This window comes from Corylus avellana, chromosome 9, assembly GCF_965113065.1.
Source record: "Corylus avellana chromosome 9, dhCorAvel1.hap1.2, whole genome shotgun sequence".
In the NCBI taxonomy this organism is placed as follows: Eukaryota; Viridiplantae; Streptophyta; class Magnoliopsida; order Fagales; family Betulaceae; genus Corylus; species Corylus avellana.
Genome location: NC_142498.1, coordinates 3,430,765 through 3,452,400, shown reverse-complemented (window position 1 = coordinate 3,452,400; position 21,636 = coordinate 3,430,765). Strand labels below are relative to the sequence as shown.

Genomic DNA, 21,636 nt, shown 5'->3' with positions numbered 1-21,636 from the left:
TTCAAACAAGTTACAAATAAACTGCAAAATAAAATAAAATAAAATAAAATACAGAAAAAAAAGCAAAACTAGCAAACAGCAGCATCAGTGAAGCTCCCACGTCGGTGCGTGGTGGCAGTATTGCAATAAGGAGGGCGGCAATAGGTGGCGAAGAGGCTAAAGAAGACGAGGAAGAGGCACATCGTTGGCCTAACAAGCCCGAAATGAATAGATCTAGCTTAGATCAAATCGAATTTAAAATCCCCAAGGCGACCAGAACAAAAGATAAAAAAATAAAAAATGCATAAGAGCAAAAGAAGGGGTGAGGGAAGGGGGGGAGGAGGGAGGGTTCAACCCTCCCTCCTCCCTAATGAGAAGAAAAATTAGAGATAGGTAAGAGGTTCTCTCTCTACAGTCGGCTCCTCGCCTTTGTTTATTTTTTGTCATAGCTATTGTCATTTTTTTTTTTTTTTGGATATATCTACTAGTGACCAACGCTTCATAAGGCGTGGTCTCTAGCCGATTGATCTACCATTTGAGGACATAACTAATGTCTTTTTAAATGCACTCTACATCATATTATTTAATCTCTCTCTCTCCCTCTCTCTCTCTCTCTCTCTATATATATATATATATATATTAATTCTTTCATTATTATCTCCCTCTCTCTCTCTCTCTCTCACTCTCTCAGGGAGCCATCCGCTCGACGTTGCTATGGAGGATTTGACATTATTAATACATTTCTTAAAAAGATTAAAAATGCATTTCTTGACAATGGATATATAAAAATGTCAAATGTCTTTATAAATGACGATACATTTGGATATAATGACGTTAGTAGACATTTATTAACAATACATATATTCATAAATTTACCAAGTAGAGAAATACTTTTTTTTTTTTTTTTTTTTTTTTTACATGTCCACACAATGGAATGAGGAAAGGGATTTGAATTAGTGACCTCCGATTTATGAGGCGTAGCCTACTGTCGATTGATCTACCTCTTTGGAACAGTGGAAAAAAACTTAATAGAAGATGGTTAATTAGTATATTGAAAGATATGGATAGAATATATATATATAAAATACAAAATCTAACATAAGCCAACTAGATAATGAAGTTAACTAGAGATTAGAAAAATTTTAATTCTGAAAAAAAGTCATGCACCAATTAATGATCATATTACTTACACGTATACTTGGGTTAATTTAAAAATAAAATTATTAAAAAACAAGAAAATTGGTAACGATCATGAACAATAAATTAAAAATGAAAAAGATCTGAAAAGAGTACTATTAAAAAAATTTGTTATCGTGCAGAAACATACTGAAAATAACCTACCTAGTATTTTTCCTAAAAAAATGGAAATATATATATATATATATATATATATAAAAGACCTTATTAAAATTTCTCATCTTAGATCCTAATGTAACTCATATTGAACCATCCCTGAACTAATATTTTTATAGGAAAAGAAAGATGATAATTCTTTTTTCATTTACTTTTTAGTAGTGGCTTTTTAATGGGTACAAAAAAAGAGTAAACAGAAATATGTTTATTTTGGGTCTAGCATTATATTCTTACTTACTTAAGAACTAGACAGAAATTTATTCCAAACTGGTCTGGAAAAAATATCCTTCAACCTATGTAAAATAGTGTTAAGTGTCTGTAAATATTTAAAAAATACATTAAATTTAGTCTAAATTAATAAACAGCTATTAATGAGGTTAAAAATTTAATGTGTATTTTAAATGTTTATAGACACTTGGCACTATTTTATATGAGTTGAAGGATATTTCTTTCATACTGGTTTGAAGTAAATTTCTGTCCCTTGAAGTAAAAAATATTAATAATAATAAAAAACTTCGTTTTCTTCTTTATTTATTAATCAAACACAGAAAATAATTTAACCCTCTTGTTTTCTTCCCTCTCTTTAAAATAAAACTGAGTGTTAATTAATTGATTTTATTTATTTTTAAATCTTTTAAATTCCACGGCCCATTGCCAACTACAAGAGTTACTAATTAGCCAGGCGTTGGACCTATTTGTGTACATTTTAGGTAACCAATTATTTTACAATTGCTACAACGGAAAGCAACAATGAATTGAAAGTTAAGTATAGGAAAGCTTCTCCTGCTTCAATCCATAAATCTTACCTGTAAAACTTTCCCTGCTGGCTGCTGCTGAATGTTAGATAGGTTTGCCCCCAAACCCTCATTAGCTAATATTAAGCATATTCCCTTTAGGGATTCTCAAGACATATTATTACTTTCTTTATGAGAGGGATTCTGCACCTTTTTTGGAGTGAAGATTGCAGCTTGCAGTTTACAATAATAAAAGACGTCGGATGGACAAAGATCCCATGCAATAAAACTGTCTATTATAAGGAGGGATCCCGAATTTCGGTCATGAGAGATTTCCGTCTTGGAAAATTTGTGTCATGTGAAGGAAGTGACACCAAAGGAGCATTGATTAGGCCTCATTCTTGTGACATGCAATGGATGTCCAATAGTTCAAACAGCAACCTTAACATTCCATTTGTTTGTTAAGGTTACTTGTCAAATTGGGTTACTTGTCAAATTGGCATAAATTGAAGTGGTGGAGATCCCATGTGTCCTACAAGTTAGACAAAAGGCAGGCAAAGCCTTTATGCTTACTTGCAAGCTGAGATGACAAAGAATATATATGGAATGGCATTTTGGGGTTTTGCATCTTCTGCAGGTGTAGTTGGAAATTTTCATCATAATTTTAAGTTTACAGAAATACCAAAGGAAAAATGGACAGAAGAAGAACAAAAGCTGTTGAGCAAGGGAATATGAGCAAAGGTGCACCTACCACAAATCAGGTGAGAAAGGAGAAAATATAGAGAGGAAATTTGAATATCACCTGCCAAGCTTGCAGAGAAAGGATAACCTCTTAGGAAAACTTTGGTTAGTCCTTTTAACTTTCATCATATTTGTAATTATTTTACTGAATCTAAAAAATTCTCAATTTAATATATCAATCTTTCAATTTTTAAGATTTTTTGTTAATAGAGGGGTTGTCAAAATTTCCAAAATACTTAGGACCTAGTCAAGATTTAACGAAATTTGCAATAATACACACACTTGAATCTTTGAAAAAAAATTTAATATATTTTTTTTAAATGTCGAGGAGAAAATATGCCCACCTATTTATATTTATTTACCGTTTTGCCATAACCCATTCATAAGGTAACATGCGTCACCTTAGCTTATAAAAGGAGAAACGTCTCCCTCTCTCCGGGACCTTTGGCCCTCCCTCCAGGAGACTCCTCCTCTAACTCCCGCATCTCCCTCTCTCCAAAAGACTCTTACTTTCTTCTTGCCTCTCTCTTTTTCTTGTGTACCACACTCAACACGCACAAATTATTGGATATAAGAAGCATATTATCATTATATATTTTTACCCATATATAAGACGTTGACTTGAGCGTCGGAGGGTCTTCGGCTCCCCAACTGGAGACCCCTGACCGTAGTTTTATTTTTCAGGGACACCATAGGTATACATGAGTTTCACTCACAACCCGACCATGAAGAATTATTGCTGGCAAACAGTAATGTGGACCAAAAATTGCATCAACAAAAAAAATAAAAAACAGGGGTAATAATTTATATTCATGCTTTGTTTGATTAGATGCAATGGTTTATATAGACAAAGAATTACAAAACAATCACAAGGGGCCAGGTAGGGATTACAATATTAATATTAATTTGTTTTCTTCTGTAAGTAGAATTTAAGGATTCATTGGAGATGACCATTGAAGGAGATTTGTTGTGCATGTTTGGTGGTGGGGATGTCAACTCGATCCGGTTTTTCGGTTTTTGGCCAAAATCGGGAACCGGAACTGGAGTACCCCGGTTCTCAGTTTTGAGAAACCGGAACCGGAACCGGGGATCCGGTTAACTGGGGTTCTGGTTATCGGCCAGTTCCGGTTTTACCCGGTCCAGTAACCAGTTTTTTTAAAAAATTGGTTTTTGGGCTTATTTTAGGTATTGGGCCTAAAATAAGTCTATTTTTTTTTTTTCATAAATTGGCCCATTTTTAAAAAAATTATTAGTTTCTTTGTCTAAATTAAAGGGGCTTTGTTGTGATTGTTCCAAATAATTAAAAAATAAACCTAAAAAAGTCCAAAAATCCAAAAAAAAAAAATCAATGTTTTTGCATATTTGGGCCTTAGAAAAAAAAATTTAATTTTTTTAAAATACCCTAAACCTAAACCTAAGTGGTAAAAATATTAATATATATAATATATATATATTAATATATAAATATAATAATATATAAATATTATTAAATAAAATAAAAACCCGGTTTCGGTATTCCTGGTAAAAACCAGGTACTAGAACCGGGGTACCTGGTTTTTGGATTTTTCAAACTGGAACCGGAACCGGGACCCCGGTTTCCGGTTTCCCGGTTTTCCGGTTCCAGTTCCGATTTCCCGGTAATTTTTGACATCCCTATTTGATGGAGGACAATTGCTTTCCATGTTTGAAGAAGAGGATTTGTTTGTTTTCCTTAATTGTGTCATCGCGTTGTATTCATAACACCCGACTTGCGAAAAAGATAATCAATTTGTGATTGATCAAGTGCGTTAGTAAACCAGTCTGTTAGCTGTTGATTTTTGAAAATAATAATATTATTTAATAGATTGATATACATTATCATACAATTGAGATGACTTGACAATAAAAATAAGTATATCTTTTGTTTTTACAAGTACTTATCCAATAACTGATTTTCACTGTTACATCATCAAGTTATATGACAGTTATATAATAAGTGGCTCCCTTATCGCAAGTTTGATTGATCAAACATTTAATTTCAGTCGATAAAAAAAAATCACATTCTCGATAGAACTAACGATGATCGAAGCTCTTGGGAATCTGTACTAAATAGATCTCATAATTTCGATTGATCAAACTAGCGATTGAAACTTTCAAGAATTAGTACTAAGCAACATCTCATCCTTTTGATCAATTGGGCCTTGCCTTTTGATTGATCAAGCTTTCTCTCTCTCTCTCTCAAACTTCTCCATGAAATTATTAACAAATAGATCTACACCAACAAACATAGTAAAACAAAATAAGTTCTTTGTCAATTATCAGGACACCTATTGGGTTTTTGTTGGGGATATAAATATATACAAGTTTTCAAGTGAGACATTAATAGACTATGTTAGGAAGGATATAACTTAAATCCAAAAGTCTAAACCTGAAGTTTTATATATATAACAATGAAACAGTATACAAAGAAAAGCTTTAGCAAAACTAAAGTTATTATAATCCCTGTAAAAACCCAACCTTATATACCAACATAAACAATATCACAGTATGCAAATCAGAAGAAACAAAAAAAAAAAAAAAAAAAAAAAGCCTCTGCAGAAAGAATTCATACCATAATTCTATATATCCATACCCCAAGCACTACATAGAACAACATTTCCTTTGGTCTTCTTGGATTTACATTTAGTAATAAACCAAATATTGACTTTCCATTTGATCTGTTTTATAAGCTGCTCCTCTGTCCATGTATGATTTCCATGTCGGCAAAGCATTTCTATTTCTCCAAATATGAAAAGCTGTAGAACAGAGAACCATCCAACAAAGATAAGCCTTCATCATTTTGCCCCCACTGAAACTAGTTTACACAGCTCCATAACAAGTTTACACACTCTGCTACTAATACCACACAGAAAACACACTTCACATCACCTTGAAATCCATAGCTTAAGAGCTTCCTTCCAGTAGACAAAGGCCTGCTTAAGAATGGAAAAAGGAAACCAAACCAAAGACCACCTCTCCACAATGTTCTGTTTTTACCTGACTGTCATTTCAAGTATCTGAACAAGAAAACTTAACAAGATTTTGAAATTGTCCATTTTGGAGTGTCTTTCTTATCAAAAACCAGACTCAATTTACTTTGAATATCAACAAGCTAATCAGATCGAGCAGGCCTCCAATTCCATTGACCATCCTTAATGGCAAAAGATTCTCCCCTTCAAAAGCATTAAATTAACCTAAAGATTCAGTCTCAATTAATTATTTTTGTGGTAACCATTTACTCTTCTGATTTCTTGTTTAAATGGTGTTGGATCAGGGTTCAGCTTCGGCAGAGCAACCGCCGAACCTAGCCACCTCCAAGCGAACATAGATCTCTGGTACTAGCTTCAAATGCCCCCAAAGGCCCAAAGGCCCGCAACCAAGGCCTGCATCGGTATCAGCAAAGCAATTTAGTGGCTCGTAAATATCAGCTCTGAAACTTCGAAGTTACATGTGTCAAATCCCCTAGACAAGCTACGTTCCCGTTGTGGCTCCTCTCCCATAATGAACCTTCGATATCAAGAGCTATGTTTGGGGAGAGCGTGGCTTTAATCTATACATATTTGGAAACATCTCTGTATTAATGGCCGACTCTTCATCATCACACGTGGCTAGTCAAATGCAAGGAACGAATCCCAATGCTCGTGGCTTTTAGCTCTTGCAAAGTTTCTTTTTTATTTTTTATAAAATAATTTTTGTAGTAGATCAAGAGGACATGAGAAGAATAACAGAAAAATACAGCATTTTCTTCTCTTAAATGTTGATTTACAATAAAAGAAAGACAAAAAAAGCAACAAGCGTAATATCATGGACAGTTAAATAGCGCGCGAAAGCCGCCGTTGTCGGACAAAAAAAATTGACCAGTTAGTTGAATGACCAATGCTAAGGAGAAATTAGGCTTGAGCCACGTGTCAGTCCATGGGCGAAAATTCTTGCATCTCGAGGTTTTTGGATAATTAATGAAAAAAGAAGAAATTTGACTTTTTAAAATAAAAAAATTAAAATTAAAATTAATTGATGTAATATAAATGAAAAAGAAATCTTGAATTTTTTATAAGAAAAAAATGAAAAAATTGTTTAATATGGTGAAGAAAGAAATTTGATTTGATTTTTTTTTTTTTTTTTAAAGGAATAGGTTGCCAAATCGGCTCATTTGTTGGATTTATGGGTCCATAATTCTTGTTCATGTCAAGACGAAAGCATTTATTTACAGTAAAAATTACTTGGACGCATTGCACAGACAATAATAATAATAATAATAAAACAAAACAAAAAAACAAAGAGTTACTAGATGGGGATCCATTTTTGTGGGTATTATCACGGCTAGATGTTTGAGTATTAAAATTATGTCGGCACCACATCATTAAATAAGTCACATTTAGGGAATTCTATGGAAGTTTGTAGAATATTGAAAATATTGAAGAAGGTAAGGAGAGGGAGAGAGGAAGAACACAGTGTAATATTAGAGATTACAATTTTCCCTTGATTCCATCTCAATATAAATGATGGTTTATTTATACATGAGGTGTGACACTGTTACTAGCCATTATTACACTGTTCATAGCCGTTATTTTGTCTCCTTGTCGTGTGCCTTAATAAATTCAAGCGATCAAATATAAGTGAGAAATTAATCAAAATGCGATTAAAAAAAAAAAAAAAAAAATTCTTATCGAAGTCAACACTGGCTTGAGAGAAGTGTTCAACGTGCGAAGTGACGAGGTGCTCGGGTAACGAAGTTTTGAAAGATGACTCGCGCTCTCGTTTTCCATTTGATATAGTTTCTTTAGTATCGTTGCAAACTTATAATATTCGTGTAGGGTTGCACATAAGAGTAAATATTAATAATAGATGAATGTTAGGTTTACAAACAATTTTTTTACATCATAATATGGCACAACATCATGATTAGAAATGAGATAAATTCAACTTTTCAAAAATCTAATCATATTATATGCCACATCATGTTGTAAATATTTTTTTATAAAATTTGTTTGCAAGCTTAACATTTTTCTTAATGCTATTATGATATATTGCTTTGCACTACAAATAATGGGGGTGACGCGTGGCCACCCCCTCCCCAGGGGTGGCTGTCTCCATTTTTTATTTTTTTTAAAAAATTAATTTTTAAGTGTGTCGGTGGGTGAGAGAGAAATTTTTTGAAGTTTTTGGATGTGTGTGGTTGTTATAAGAGTCAATTTTGAGCACCAAATTTTTCAAAAATTATTTATAATCGTTTGAACAGTAACAAACTGCACATTTCAAAAATTATTTATACTAGTAAACCACATCATCATTTAAGGTAGTTTAATTTATTAGAAACCATGTTTTATGAAGTTAAAAAAATAATAAAAAATAATAAAAAAAAAATTTCACAATTAAGAAAAAAAACAAAGTTTTTCTAAAAATAATTAACTATCTAATTATAAAAAATAAAATTAGATTTAAACGAAGGAAAACCTATTTCTACCTCTATGAGTTGATTTGGACTCTTTTTTCTTTATCTCACATTTGCCTACAAAAAAACTATTTTTTTTTTTTTTTAAAAAAAAATCATGTAATTTAAAAAAAAAAAAAAAAAAAAGCTCATAATTTTTTTTAAAGAAAAAGATAGACCATTTTGAATTGAGACTTGGTCCCAAAGAAGTTTTACTCAATCTGTCTGCTGCTCTTTTTTGGCAATTCTTAAGGTGCAAAGAGCTTAAAAGATTCATCTTATGGAAAAACCATAAACGCGAGAAACTAAAAAATAATAATATTAGGCATATAGAAGTTCAATTCCACCTCCCTTTCATCATCTAGTCTAACTGCCTATAGCTAAACAAGAGATATATCAATAAGTGATTTCATCCACAGATGCAGATACATATATAACCATGTGATGTTGGACAAATACTGATCACGACAATACACAGTGAAATTAGCACAAAAAGAGGAGAAAAAACTTAAAAGAGGAAGCTAAAAAGAGAAAAGACGGGAAAGAAAGAGAGAGAAGAGGGGAGAAGAGAAAGAAAATGAAACAGACGTACAATCACATTAGAGTACAAAGCATGCTTAAAAAAAATAGACTCTTGACTAAACTCATGCAAGGGCAATGCCGGCCGCATTATTGACTTACCTAACATAGATAATAGGATAACACCATTATTAAATTACCTAAAATAGCCTTGGGCACCGCCCATTTATTGAATTAAAACTAATAAATCCTAAATAAATTACATAACATAATTTACTCTTGCCATTATGCATCACCATAGACTTATAAATTATCTGCCATGATCATCTAGTACTGGTTTTAGTACATTGTTCCTCATGCTATCGTAATCAGTAGTAGAACAACTAGCGCCAACATCAATGTTGAAAGAGTGTGTAGGGGTATTGAGCAAGTATTCAGTCTCTTCTGTATAGAGATGAGCCTTTCCCCATGGATGCTTCCCCATAATTGTCAATCCCTCCAACTCCATTGCCACTTCCTTCATAGAAGGTCTATCTTCCCCTCTTACCCTTAAGCACCTTTTTGCAAGACTAGCAACTTCCTTTAGCTCTTCAATACTACTCTCATTCACAATGTGATCCTCAAGAATTTGAAGCAGGCGATCATCTTTTATTGCAGAAACAAAGTACATTGCTAGATTCCTATCACTTTCGGGCCTATTGAAAGATAGTGCCTCCTTTCCCGTTAATAGCTCTGCCACAACAACACCAAAGCTATAGACATCACTTTTTTCTTTTAGTTGGCTAGTATGGAAGTATTCGGGATCCAAGTATCCAAAAGTTCCTTGCACCAAAGTAGTTAACTGTGTTTGATCAAGAGGTACCAACCTTGAGGCTCCAAAATCAGACACTTTTGCCATGTAGTTATCATCTAAAAGTATATTTGTAGTTTTCACGTCTCTATGTATAATTGGCATAGAAGCCGAAGAGTGCAAGTATGCAAGTGCTCCAGCAGTTTCTGCCGCTATCTTCAGACGCTTTTCCCATGAGAGAGAGGATGATAGGCTTTTATTATGAATGTGGTTAGAAAGAGTCCCGTTTGTAATGAATTCATAAACTAGTAAGGGCACTTCTGTTTCTAAACAACAACCTAATAACTTAACCACATTCCTATGATTAATTTGGGTAAGCACAATCACCTCATTTATGAATTGCTCAATCTGACTCTGATCACTGATTTTAGACTTTTTAATGGCAACCACTTTGTTATCCGGCAACACTCCTTTGTAAACAGTTCCATAGCCTCCCTGGCCAAGGATTCTACTCTTGTCGTAGTTGTTGGTGGCCTTTTCAAGCTCTTCTGCTCTAAAGATTTTATCTGTCTCCACAGACCCTCTGTGACTTAAGAGTTGTTGTTGTAACATTAATCCACCATTTTGCTTGAAGAATTTCTCTTTGAGCTTAAGAAGCTTTCTTCTTTTCAGTGCCCAAGATATCCAAAAACCTCCTACGACCAGTGATAAGAGGCCTATGCTGATACCTGCGCATGTCCAAAGAATCAAACATGCATGCATTTTGATTAATGGAAACAAAATATATAGGCGACATTTGTTTTACAACGTAGCTAGTGATGCCGCATATAGCATACATGACACTTACCATGCATGGCGAACTATGTTGTTCTTGTCCAATTTATATATCAAAGTAAAACATACGTAATTTATAAAATAGAAGTCTATAAAAGTAGATGTGGTGAACCAAGTTTTGAGGTGTCGTCTTTTCTTTCTTAAAACCTTAACGTTTCTTTGTTAGTTTAGAATGTTAGGAAATTAATCATATTTTCTAGAATTGGTGAAATGCAAAAAATTAATAACACTAAAAAAAGTAATATCACAAAACACAGATATTTATATGATTCATCATTAATGGCTATGTCCACAGAATTTTAACAAGATTTTACTATTTTCGAGAAAAATAGGAGGTGTGAATATCCAAGGATATATAAACTCGCACACAACCCTACTAAAAAAAAAACCTTGAAATTAGACCCCCAACTGGGTCAAAGCACCATGACTGCGAGGCTTATCCGGCCATGAGCACTCCGGCTTGGGCTGATACACTCAAGCCTCTACTCTATGGACGAAGCCTAAAAAAAAATCCAATTTAAACTGTAGGTCTTCTAATATCGAATCGGGTCGGATACAAAACTAGACTCCACATTGCCTAAGCCAAGAATTTTGATTTTAAGCTCTTTCTTAAAAATAAAGGCTAGATTGTTACGGACGGTTATTATAATTTTTGCTTTCTAAGTTAGAAGGGTACGTAGTCTCTCTTTTATTTTTTTCTTCTTCTTTTTTCTCTGAATCAATGAAGGAAGCCTTTATTAAATAAAATTGCCAAAGGCCAAAAGTGTTCTAGAAAATTGAGAAGGGAAAAAGAGTGGGTGGATTATTTTTGGAGATTTTCATTTTGTTGTTGATAACTTAATCATCAGTTGAATATAAATATTTGGGAAAAAAAAAAAAAAAAAGAGAAAGGAGCGAAAGATACTAAGATCACTCTTTCATGGTCTCTTAAGAGCCAGAAAAAAAATATCCAAGAGAAAGAAACTTTGCCGAACGACCACCAGCCTTATCTAGTGAGGCATGGTCGGGTTTGATATATCGCCGTCCAGATGGAATATTCCACATTTACATCAAGGGCCAGAGGACGAGCCTACGGTAGATCGAGTGCATCCCCACGACATATACAAGATATATATACATCTATGATCTAGCAAAATATCCTGCATGATTGGTCTTAAAGTCAACGACTTTGAACCAAACCATACTCCCACGCCAACAATACGGACGAAGACTTGGTCTTATTAGACTGCTTGAAATTTTGTGCATCTTAAGAGAGAGGGGGAGGGGAGTGAATGTCAAGTTTACCCTGTTTTGAGTAGTAGTGTAAAATGTAAAACCTAGCTATCTGCTAGTTGAGATAAGTGGATTCCGTAATTTTTTATTTTTAAATTGTCCAAATTTGTATGAAATTTAAACAACCTAATAACAAGGCTTTCAATACTTGATGGAGCTAGTAATAATTCGATAAATTACCAAGTAAAAACAAAAAGAAATCAATAAATAATGTAAGTGTCAAGTACTTACCCAAAGCAATACTAATAACCTTAGATTGGTTGACTTTAGCACGGCAACTTGTTCCGCTTCCATCGCCTTCGTACCCCTCACGACAAGAACAATTGAAACCCCCAGGAAAGTTGTTGCATATTTGAGTCTCTTTATCGCAGTTGTCTAGATTGTTGCTGCACTCATCAATATCTGAAACATAGGTAACGATACAACCTTTATGCTCATTTACCAACGACAACAAATGTGTAATAAACATGTACGTGTAAATATTACAATCCCAACAGAGTAAACTCAGCCAAAATCTAGAGAAAATAAAAATAAAAAAAGCTTGCGAAACGAAAGGTATTTAATTACCTAAGCAACCATGGGGGAGGTATGGGTTCCCCAGAAAGCCACCGGAGCAATTGCAACGATACCCTGGACCGTTGGTGGAATTGTAACATTCACTATGTGCAGCCTTACATGCATAGCTCGTCAAATTCTTTTGAGCATCCGGGCATGTGTCATTTCCTACTGCCCAATCAAGCACCACGGGAACGGTCACTCTATCCTGTAAACTTTTAAGATCTAAGGGAGAAAAGTTGTAGGCTTTTTCTTCCACCACAAAACCGAAACCACAAGGATTGAACCCGAGTACTGCGGAGTGGTTGTTGAAGCTCCGAACTGTAGTAGTCAAATCTCTTAACCCTTCTGGGATAGAAGTCTGGCAACAGCCAATGCCAGAGCAAGACCCGTTATCCACGCTGTCAATTTTGTCACAGAGTGATAAACATCCAGTCGTGTAGTTCTTTACTTCTGAATTACCTTCATCAACTTCCCCCGAAATATACGCGTAAGTGTCGCAACCGACGGCAGTGAACTTGTTCCTCGTATATGAGACGGGAAACTTCGACAATGTGAACTGGGAATTTGTGCGGTTGACACGAAGCCCCGACTCGTTGTAGCAGTCACGGGCTACCAAGGATAAGACTCGCAGTTCACCATCCTGTGATATGTTGAGGACACGTATATTACCTTTGCGCAGAAATGGTGTTGGAGTGCCTGCGCCGGACGTGTAGTTACAAGTGATGAGAAAAGATGAATCAAGGTAACAGCCATCGGTTGTTCCAAATGGGTATGGAATGCTAAGATTTCCACATGTCTTGTTGCAGCTCGAATCGGGCTGAGCTGTTGCTGTTGCTGCTAAAATGAAGGCACTAAGTAGCAATTTTTGGTGCAAAAGCATTCCACGGAAAGCCATGGCTTGCCTTTTCTGTGTCTCTTTTCTTTTGTTAAACTCGGTCTTTCTTTGTGCAGCCGACAACCTTGAATCACCCCCTCTTTATATATGGCAACTGGCAAGCACTTGTGTATGGCTGTACATGTGAAATAGTAAAGAAATAGACAGGAAATTCATGAAATTCTTACAAATTTGGTATTAAATTAAGTTTCAATACTTTTAAAGTGCTATGTATCTGGTCCATATTTTTTTAATAGCACGCGTGTTCACCCTCTTTTAATACCGTTCTTTCATCCTCAATGATTTCTTCTTCTTTTTTGTGCTATTTGGAGGGAGAGAATAAATTTTAAAGAAAAAGCAAAGCCTCTCTTTCTAGAACAATGGGTTTGGTCTTCCCCTGTTACTCGTTATTAATTTGACGGAAAGGTGGTTTCGGGCTTGACCCAGAGCATATTAACGCAAGAGCCCAAAAAAAAAAAAAAAAAAAAAAAAAAGGGTCAAATAAAGCAACAATATTGTTTATTTTTTTTTCTATTCAAACATGGAAACGGGGAAAGGTATATATACACGTGATGACAAAGGCCTGATTAGTTAGTCAACCACGTATGTTATAGGATAGATTTTGGAGACCCAAATGTCTCAACAACTGTTTACACCCATGGGCCATGTCATTGTGAACTACCACGACATTATAAGGAAGGAGCCATCTGGCATGCAAGTTTTTAATTAAAGCGGGCATGCTTTTAATTTTAAAGGTTTATTATGTGAATTGGTTGACTTAACTGCTCCATAATAGAATATATTTAGGTTGATTAGGGTTCGGGCTAAAGTCTAAAATCTCCTTTAAGCAGTAGCAGCAGGCGATAGTCATTGAACAAACTGTTGGAAGAAGAAATAAAGAGAAAAGTACGAATGTTTTTTTTTTTGTTTTTTTTTTGTTTTTTAAGTACCCAAGTTCGATTCACCTTCGCTTGAAGGCCGTTCAAGCGAGAGAGTTTGCTCGATCTAAGATTCATGGTGGCACATTTTTTGTTTGGATAAATAAAAATTTTCATTGAACCAAACAACAATTAATTACAACCACACTTTTAGCAAAGCACTATAATAGAACACAAAACATACAGAGCCAACATGGGTCTGTTGGCTCTGGGTCATCCCAACAATCAAAATTTCCCCATATACGAAGAGAAATAAAGCTCAATGCAATACATCCAAGTCAGACCCCAACAATTACAAAGCTTTATATTTACCTAACAAATCCGGACATGTTGGCACATTTAATATTAAAATTGGGTTGACTGTAATTATAAGGTTATTGGTTGGGTGATCTTAATTGAGTTGGTATTTTGTAAACTTCCCGATGGGAATAGATGGCGGAAGTCTCTTGTTGTTGTCATGACCTTGGATTAATCATCCACGTGACACGATGATTACCATGGATTAGTGAACCGAATTCCTGATTGGTGGATGGGCCGCAGACGACTGTACTGGCTACTACCACGCTACATGTGATGACAAAGACCTAACACAAAGACATAGATTAGTCAACGTCAACCCCGTAGATTAAAGATTTGGGGGAGATAAACTGTACACCACGTGAATTACCACCACATAAAGGAAAGTGAATTTTCTCTATCGCTTTTAGAAAACCAATTGGTTCACGTTGCTGCTTCGTAATATAATATATTTTGGTTGATTAGGGTCCGCGCTAAAGTCTACAATCTATATAAGCAATAGCAGTAGGCAGATAACCATTGAACAACTGTTAGAACAAATAAAGACAAGGGGTAAAATATTTTATTTTATTTTATTTAGAATTAGATCAACTGTTGGAAGCTTGATATATATTAGAGTTCTGGAGCTATAATCCTTCGAGAGAATTGGCTAAATTTGTGACAATTGTCCATTTTGAACTTGCAATTAGTCACGTTTAAGCCTTTTAAGTGAAACATGCGTTGAGTATATTTATTTTTGGCTAAGTATTTATGAAGAATATTTTTTTTTATCAATGTTAATTTCTTTAATAATATTTAAGAATACAGGAATTAGGTTACGTAATCTTTTATTTTCGGCTAAGAAAATATCTTGCCAAAGAAAATGAAAAGGCTCAAACCTCTTGACAAATAGAGGATTGTGTTTTTCGTCCAACTTCCAATTGCTAGGTGCTATAGTTCAATCTTCTCGTGTTTATGTTTTGTCATAAGATGAATCTTTCAAGCTCTTTGTACCTTAAGAATTGCCAAAAAAGTGCAACATAGAGATTGAGCAAAACTTTTTTGGGACCAGATCTCACCAAAATCTCAATTGAAAATGGTTTGTCCTTTTTACTTTAAAAATAATTATGATTTATATATATATATATATATATATATATATGAGGTTTTATTTTTAATTTTTAATTTTTTTTTTTTTGCATGCAGATATAAGACGAAAAAAAAAACGCAAATTAATTATCATGGTGATAATCATTTAATTTAGATTTGACGCATAATACAATTAATAATTTGAGCATGGGCTGGCCTCAATTTCTGGTAGATAACATCAGACTTGTGCACAAATTCTTGAAATTAAAACATAATTAGGACCTCCACGAGTTGGAGATATTTGGGTGCATTGTGGAGTTTGGTTTCTTCTATTCTATGTGCTAATATTGTGTAGTTACAAGCTGATGATAATAGATCGAGGGCCGGGCATGTCTATATATATTCATTCTGCAACTGGGAATTATAGCAAATAATGCAATAATTAAGGAACATGGAGGTATATGCTTGCTTCTAAATCAAGACATAATTTTTAGTGACAAAGACAATATCATATCATTTATTGAACAGTAACAGGGATTATTCAATCATGCTTCTTTCGAATTTGGGGTCTTTGCATTAATTATAGCTCCATTTGAGGGAGAATGAAATATTTTATCATACCTTTTTATGTTTTCAATTAGAAGTTGATAATTTTACTGTTGCAGCTTCCAAAGAATTTTAAAGTCAGATGATTAAATTCAAACTCAATCTCAGAAAGTAGCATAAGTACTAGATGATATTAATTACTATATCTATAGCAGCGATGCATGTTCCTTTTCCCATAAATTGTTTCTGGTTCGACCTGCCTGTTACTGTGCTACATATATAACTTTCTAGTTTAAAAAACAATTGCACATCTCTTTCATCACTTGGTCTCACTACCTATATATAGCTAAACAAGAGATATATCAATATATAATTGATTTCATCATATGATGCAGGCGTATATATAACCTTGTGACGCGGGATAAACATTGATCACGACAATACAATGTGAAATTAGGGCAAAAAGAGTAGAAAATTAATAAAGAAGATAGAAAGAGAGAAGATGGGAAAAGGAGAGAAAAGAGAAGAAACTGGGTAGATAAAGAGATAGAAGAGAAAATCCCTTTTTCATAATTTTATTCCATCAAAGTTTTTCTCCATTGGAGTACAAAGCATGCTTAAATAAACTAACAATTAAACCCTAAGGCAACGCTCTAGTGCAAAATAATTTGTTTCCATTTATTGAATTACCAAAAATAATATAGGAAAACACCCATTTATTGAATTACAAAATACTTTGACTCTTGAAAATTAAAATAAACATAAATTACAACTAATAAAACCTAAATAAAATTATAAGACCCAATAACTTGTCGTCTGCATCACCATGCACTAATAAATTATCTACCATCATCCAGTGGTTCTAGTAGCTGGTTTGGCATGCTATCATACCCACGAGTAGAAGTGCCAACATCAATGTTGAAAGAGTGTGCAGGGACATCGAGCAAGTACTCAGTCTCTTCCGTGTAGATATCGGCCTTTCCCCATGGATGCTTCCCCATAACTGTTAATCCCTCCAACTCTATTGCCACTTCCTTCATTGAAAGCCTATCTTCCCCTCGTATCCTTAAGCACCTTTTTGCAAGATTAGCAACTTCCTTTAGTTCTTCAATATTACCTTCATTCACAATGTGATCCTCAAGAATTTCAAGCAGGCGATCCTCTTTTATTGCGGAAACAAAGTACATTGCCAGATTTCGATCACTTTCGGGCCTATTGAAAGAGAGTGCCTCATTTCCCGTTAATAGCTCTGCCAAAACAACGCCAAAGCTATAAACATCACTTTTTTCTGTTAGTTGGTTAGTATAGAAATATTCGAGATCCAAGTACCCGAAAGTTCCTTGCACCAAAGTGGTTAATTGTGTTTGATCAAGAGGTACCAACCTAGAAGCTCCAAAGTCACACTTTTGCCATGTAGTTATCATCTAACAATATATTTGTAGTTTTCACATCCCTATGTATAATTGGCATAGAAGCTGAAAAGTGCAAGTATGCAAGTGCTCCTGCAGTTTCAGCTGCTATCTTCAAACGCTTTTCCCATGAAAGTGAGGATGATAGGCTTTTATTATGAATGTGGTCAGAAAGAGTCCCGTTTGTGATGAATTTATAAACTAGTAAGGGCACTTCTGTTTCTAAGCAACAACCTAATAGCTTAACCACATTCCTATGATTAATTTGGGTAAGCACAACCACCTCGTTTATGAATTGCTCAATTTGTCTCTGATCACTGATTTTGGACTTCTTAATGGCAACTACTTTGTTATCTGGCAACACTCCTTTGTAAACAGTTCCATAGCCTCCCTGACCAAGGACTCTACTCTTGTCGTAGTTGTTGGTGGCATTTTCAAGCTCTTTTGCACTAAAGATTTTATCTGTCTTGACCGACCCTCTATGACTCGAGAGTTTTTGTTGTAACATTAATCCACCATTTTGTTTGAAGAATCTTTCTTTGAGCTTGAGAAGCTTTCTTCTTTTCAGTACCCAAGATATCCAAGAACCTCCCACAACTAGTGCTAAGAGGCCTATGTAGATACCTACGTATGTTCAAACATGCATTTAGATCGGTGGAAACGAAATACGTCACATGTATTCTATGAAAATGATTTATATGTCACATGTATATATTCGATGAAAATGACTCGATTTAAATTTGTTTAAGAGAATATCTCTTGAAGCCACAAAAGCATATATCTAGTAAATATCTAGCACTGGAGCTGCTCCATGCTTTATTAAATCATAAAAACCACGTTCTCTCTCCTCTCACGTTCTTCTTCGAGTTCGTTCAAGAAAATTCCCCTTCTCCTTTGGTTCTCGCTGCCTTCTTCGTGCCGGAGCTGTTTGGAGTCGTTTGGTGCCGGAGCATTGTTCGTCGGCAGTTGGGCCGTTTGGTTTTGAAACTCTTCGGAGCCGCCTTCTTGGTCTTTACAGCAATCAAAAACTCCGACCCGAGATATGCTTGGTTCGCCTTTGGCGTCCTCTTTTCTTTGTGCTTAATTGGATGAGTCCACAACATCGTTTAGCTGAAGAGACATAGGCTTAGAGGCCAAGTATTCGGACCGGGATCCGAAGTCTCTGGGGTCGATCCGGGCTACTTGACCTCCGAGATCAATGCGAAATTGCTGTGAGTACTCTTAAGTACAAGTGTTGGCTTTCTTTCGATCTTTTCTTTTATTGTTCTTCATTTCTTCCCGCATCAATGAAGGAAAAGCCTTTATTAAATAAAACTGACGATTGCCATAAGTGTTCTAGAAAATTTTGAAGGGCAAAAGAATCGATGGATTATTTTGGAGATCATCATTTTGTTATCGATGAGTTGAATATTAACAAGAGGGAAAAAAAAAAAATCGATCAGGAGCCTAAGACAACTACTAAGATCAGTGAATAATATATTTAATTATTTAATTAATATTTTAACATTTTTTTTCAAACCCTCCTCACTTAACTTGATGCTCTCCGGTTCAAATAACCTAGAAAAAATCATGTGCCCTAACTTATAAGTTCAAACACTTATTTAATAAGTAAAAGTTAAGATGTAATTATTTAATTAAAATATAAGATAAATAATAAAGACAAAGTTTGAACTAAAAACTTTACTCCAATATCAAGTTAAATCAATATTTATTTTAAATTTTAAATTGGGTTAAATACTTCAGACCCCCCTGGGGTTTCACAACTTTATTTTTTCTCTCCTGTGGTTTCATTTTTATCACAGGAGGTCCTTGTGGTTTTGATAAATGACCAAGTTAGTCTATCCATTAGTTGACATAACGGAATTCCACGTGAACCAATCAGATGTTGACATGTGGCACTTATTTAATTTTTTTTTAATTAAAAAAAAACAAGAAAAAGAAAAAAAATTGACTGTGGCCATCGATCTCTGGTCGGATGGGGGTGGCTTGGCCACCCCCTAGGTGCCCAAGGGGGTGGCATGGCCACCCCTTTGGAGCCAAGTGGGTGGCCAGAAACCACCCCCAACCACCATTGGGGGTGGCTTCGGCCACCCCCTAGGCCACCCCCAGTACCCATGGGGGGTCGTTTCGGCCACCCCCTTGGGCACCCAAGGGGTGGCCCCAAATGGCCAAGGAGCCACCCCTAATTTTTTTTCCTTTTTTTCTAATTTTTTTTTTTAAAAAAATTAAGTAGGTGCCACATGTCAATATTTGATTGGTCAACGTGAAATTCCTTTAGGAACTAACGGATGGACTAACTTGGTCATTTATCAAAACCACAGGGACCTCCTGTGATAAAAATGAAACCCCATGAGAGAAAAAATAAAGTTGTGAAATCCTATGGAGGTATTTAGTATTTATCCCTTTTAAATTTTTATATTTTAAGAACTCAACCCTAGCATTAAATTTCCAGATATACGTCACATTGAACTTAATTTGAATCATCATTAATTAAGACGTCTTTTTCAGTTCACAGCTTTGTCGGTTTTGATATTTATTTGTGCCGATGGATTCGACATCTACATCTACCACATATACTTCTGTCTTAAAGTCAAGAATTTTGATCCATGCAAACCACGCCAACAAGCATGGAGGAAGATGGTATTAGGCTGCTCGAATTCATTAGCCTGTACGTTGATCTTAAGCCTACTGCCTGGCCTATCCCGAATAGTTTAGGGCGTGATCATGAAATCTATCGGTTCGGTAAAGGTGAACCTCAAAACTCTCCCCCTCTTGATGAGGCTATCTAAGTTTATATGAAATTCAACAGAGTGACAAACCTAATAACAATCCCATATACGTGGGGTAGTACGTACTTGAATAAATTATCAAGCAAACACAAAATAAATAAATAAATAATAAAAGTCTTAATTAGTACTTACCCAAAGCAATAATGATAACCCTAGATTGGTTCACTTTTGCACGGCAACTTTTTCCGCTCTCATCTTCTTCGTACCCCTTGCGACAAGCACAATTGAAACCCCCAAGAAAGTTGTTGCATATTTGAGTCTTATTATCGCAGCTCCCTGGATTCTTGCACTCATCAATATCTGAAAAACAGTAACGCAGGCCGTCACAAGGTAGTGATACAATCCTTTGCTAATTTACCAACGCCAAGTAACTTGTAAAATACATGTGCAAATAATAAATCTCATTAAATAGTAATACATAATTTGAAAATCAACTTGAAATGTGTAGCACTTTAAATATTACAATCCCAACCGACTAAATCGAGGGAAAAAAAAAAAAAAAACTTACCAAACGAAAGGTATTTAATTAATTACCTGTGCAACCATCAGGAAGGTATGGGTTCCCCTGAAAACCAGTGGAGCAATTGCAACGATACCCAGGACCGTTGGTGGAGTTGTAACAATAACTATCCTCCGCCTTACATGCATAGCTTGTCGTATTTTTCTGAGCATCTTCGCATGTCTCATTTCCGACTGTCCAATCAAGCACTAGGGGAAAGGACTCTGTGTTCTCCAATTGTTGAAGATCTGAGAAGGAAAAGTTGTATGCTTCTGCATCCACTACAAAAGCGAAACCACATGGATTGAAGCTGCGTACAGCGTACTGCGGAGTGGTTCTCGTAGCTATAAACACTAATATTCAAACTCGATAGTCCTTCTGGGATAGAAGTCTGGGAACAGGCAATGCCGGAGCAAGACCCGTTAACCACACTGTCAATGTGGTCACAGTATGCATCAAGTGCACTCAAGCAGTTGTGTACCCCTGAACCGCCAATATACGCGTAAGTGTCGCAACCGACGACAGTGAACTTGTTCCTCGTATATGAGATAAAAAACTTTGACAATGTTAAGTTGGAGTCGATGTAATGGACAAGTAGCCCCGACTCGTTGTAGCAATCACTAGCTATGATGGTTGAGACACGCAGTTCACCATCCAATAATGATATGTTGCGGACAGGCATATTAGTTTCGCCCAGAAATGGTTGTTGAGTCCCGGACGAGTCGTTACATGTGATGAGAAAAGAAGGATCAAGGAAACATCCCTCTCTTGTTCCAAATGGGTACGGAACACTAACATTTCCACATGTGTCGTTGCAGCTCGAATCAGGTTGAGATGCTGCTATTGCTGCTAAAACGAAGGCACCAAGTAGCAATTTTTGTGGCAAAAGCATTGCATGCAAAGCCATGGCTTACCTTTTTTTTTGTTGTTGTATAATTTAGTCTTAATTTCTTGGGAAAAATATAAAAAAGCCCCCCAAACTACCAG

General features: G+C 35.3%; 1 protein-coding gene and 1 pseudogene across 2 annotated transcripts; both read right to left on the bottom strand.

The window, feature by feature from the left end:
- Positions 1–9,059: 9,059 nt before the first annotated feature.
- LOC148583589 (putative wall-associated receptor kinase-like 16) lies at positions 9,060–13,139 on the bottom strand. 2 transcript variants are annotated; one of them, XM_088519369.1, is made up of 4 exons: positions 12,239–13,124; positions 11,903–12,073; positions 10,767–10,775; positions 9,060–10,293 (listed from the first exon to the last, which is right to left on the bottom strand). In XM_088519369.1, exons 1-4 carry the CDS (start codon positions 13,122–13,124, stop codon positions 9,086–9,088), a joined length of 2,274 nt encoding a protein of 757 aa, XP_088375495.1. In that variant the 3' UTR covers positions 9,060–9,085. The 2 variants fall into 2 exon arrangements, with proteins under 2 accessions (XP_088375495.1, XP_088375496.1); XM_088519370.1 differs by lacking the exon at positions 10,767–10,775 and having other exon boundaries at positions 12,239–13,139.
- A 3,475-nt stretch (positions 13,140–16,614) lies between these two features.
- LOC148583588 (putative wall-associated receptor kinase-like 16) lies at positions 16,615–21,563 on the bottom strand (annotated as a pseudogene).
- Between the last annotated feature and the right edge of the window lie 73 nt (positions 21,564–21,636).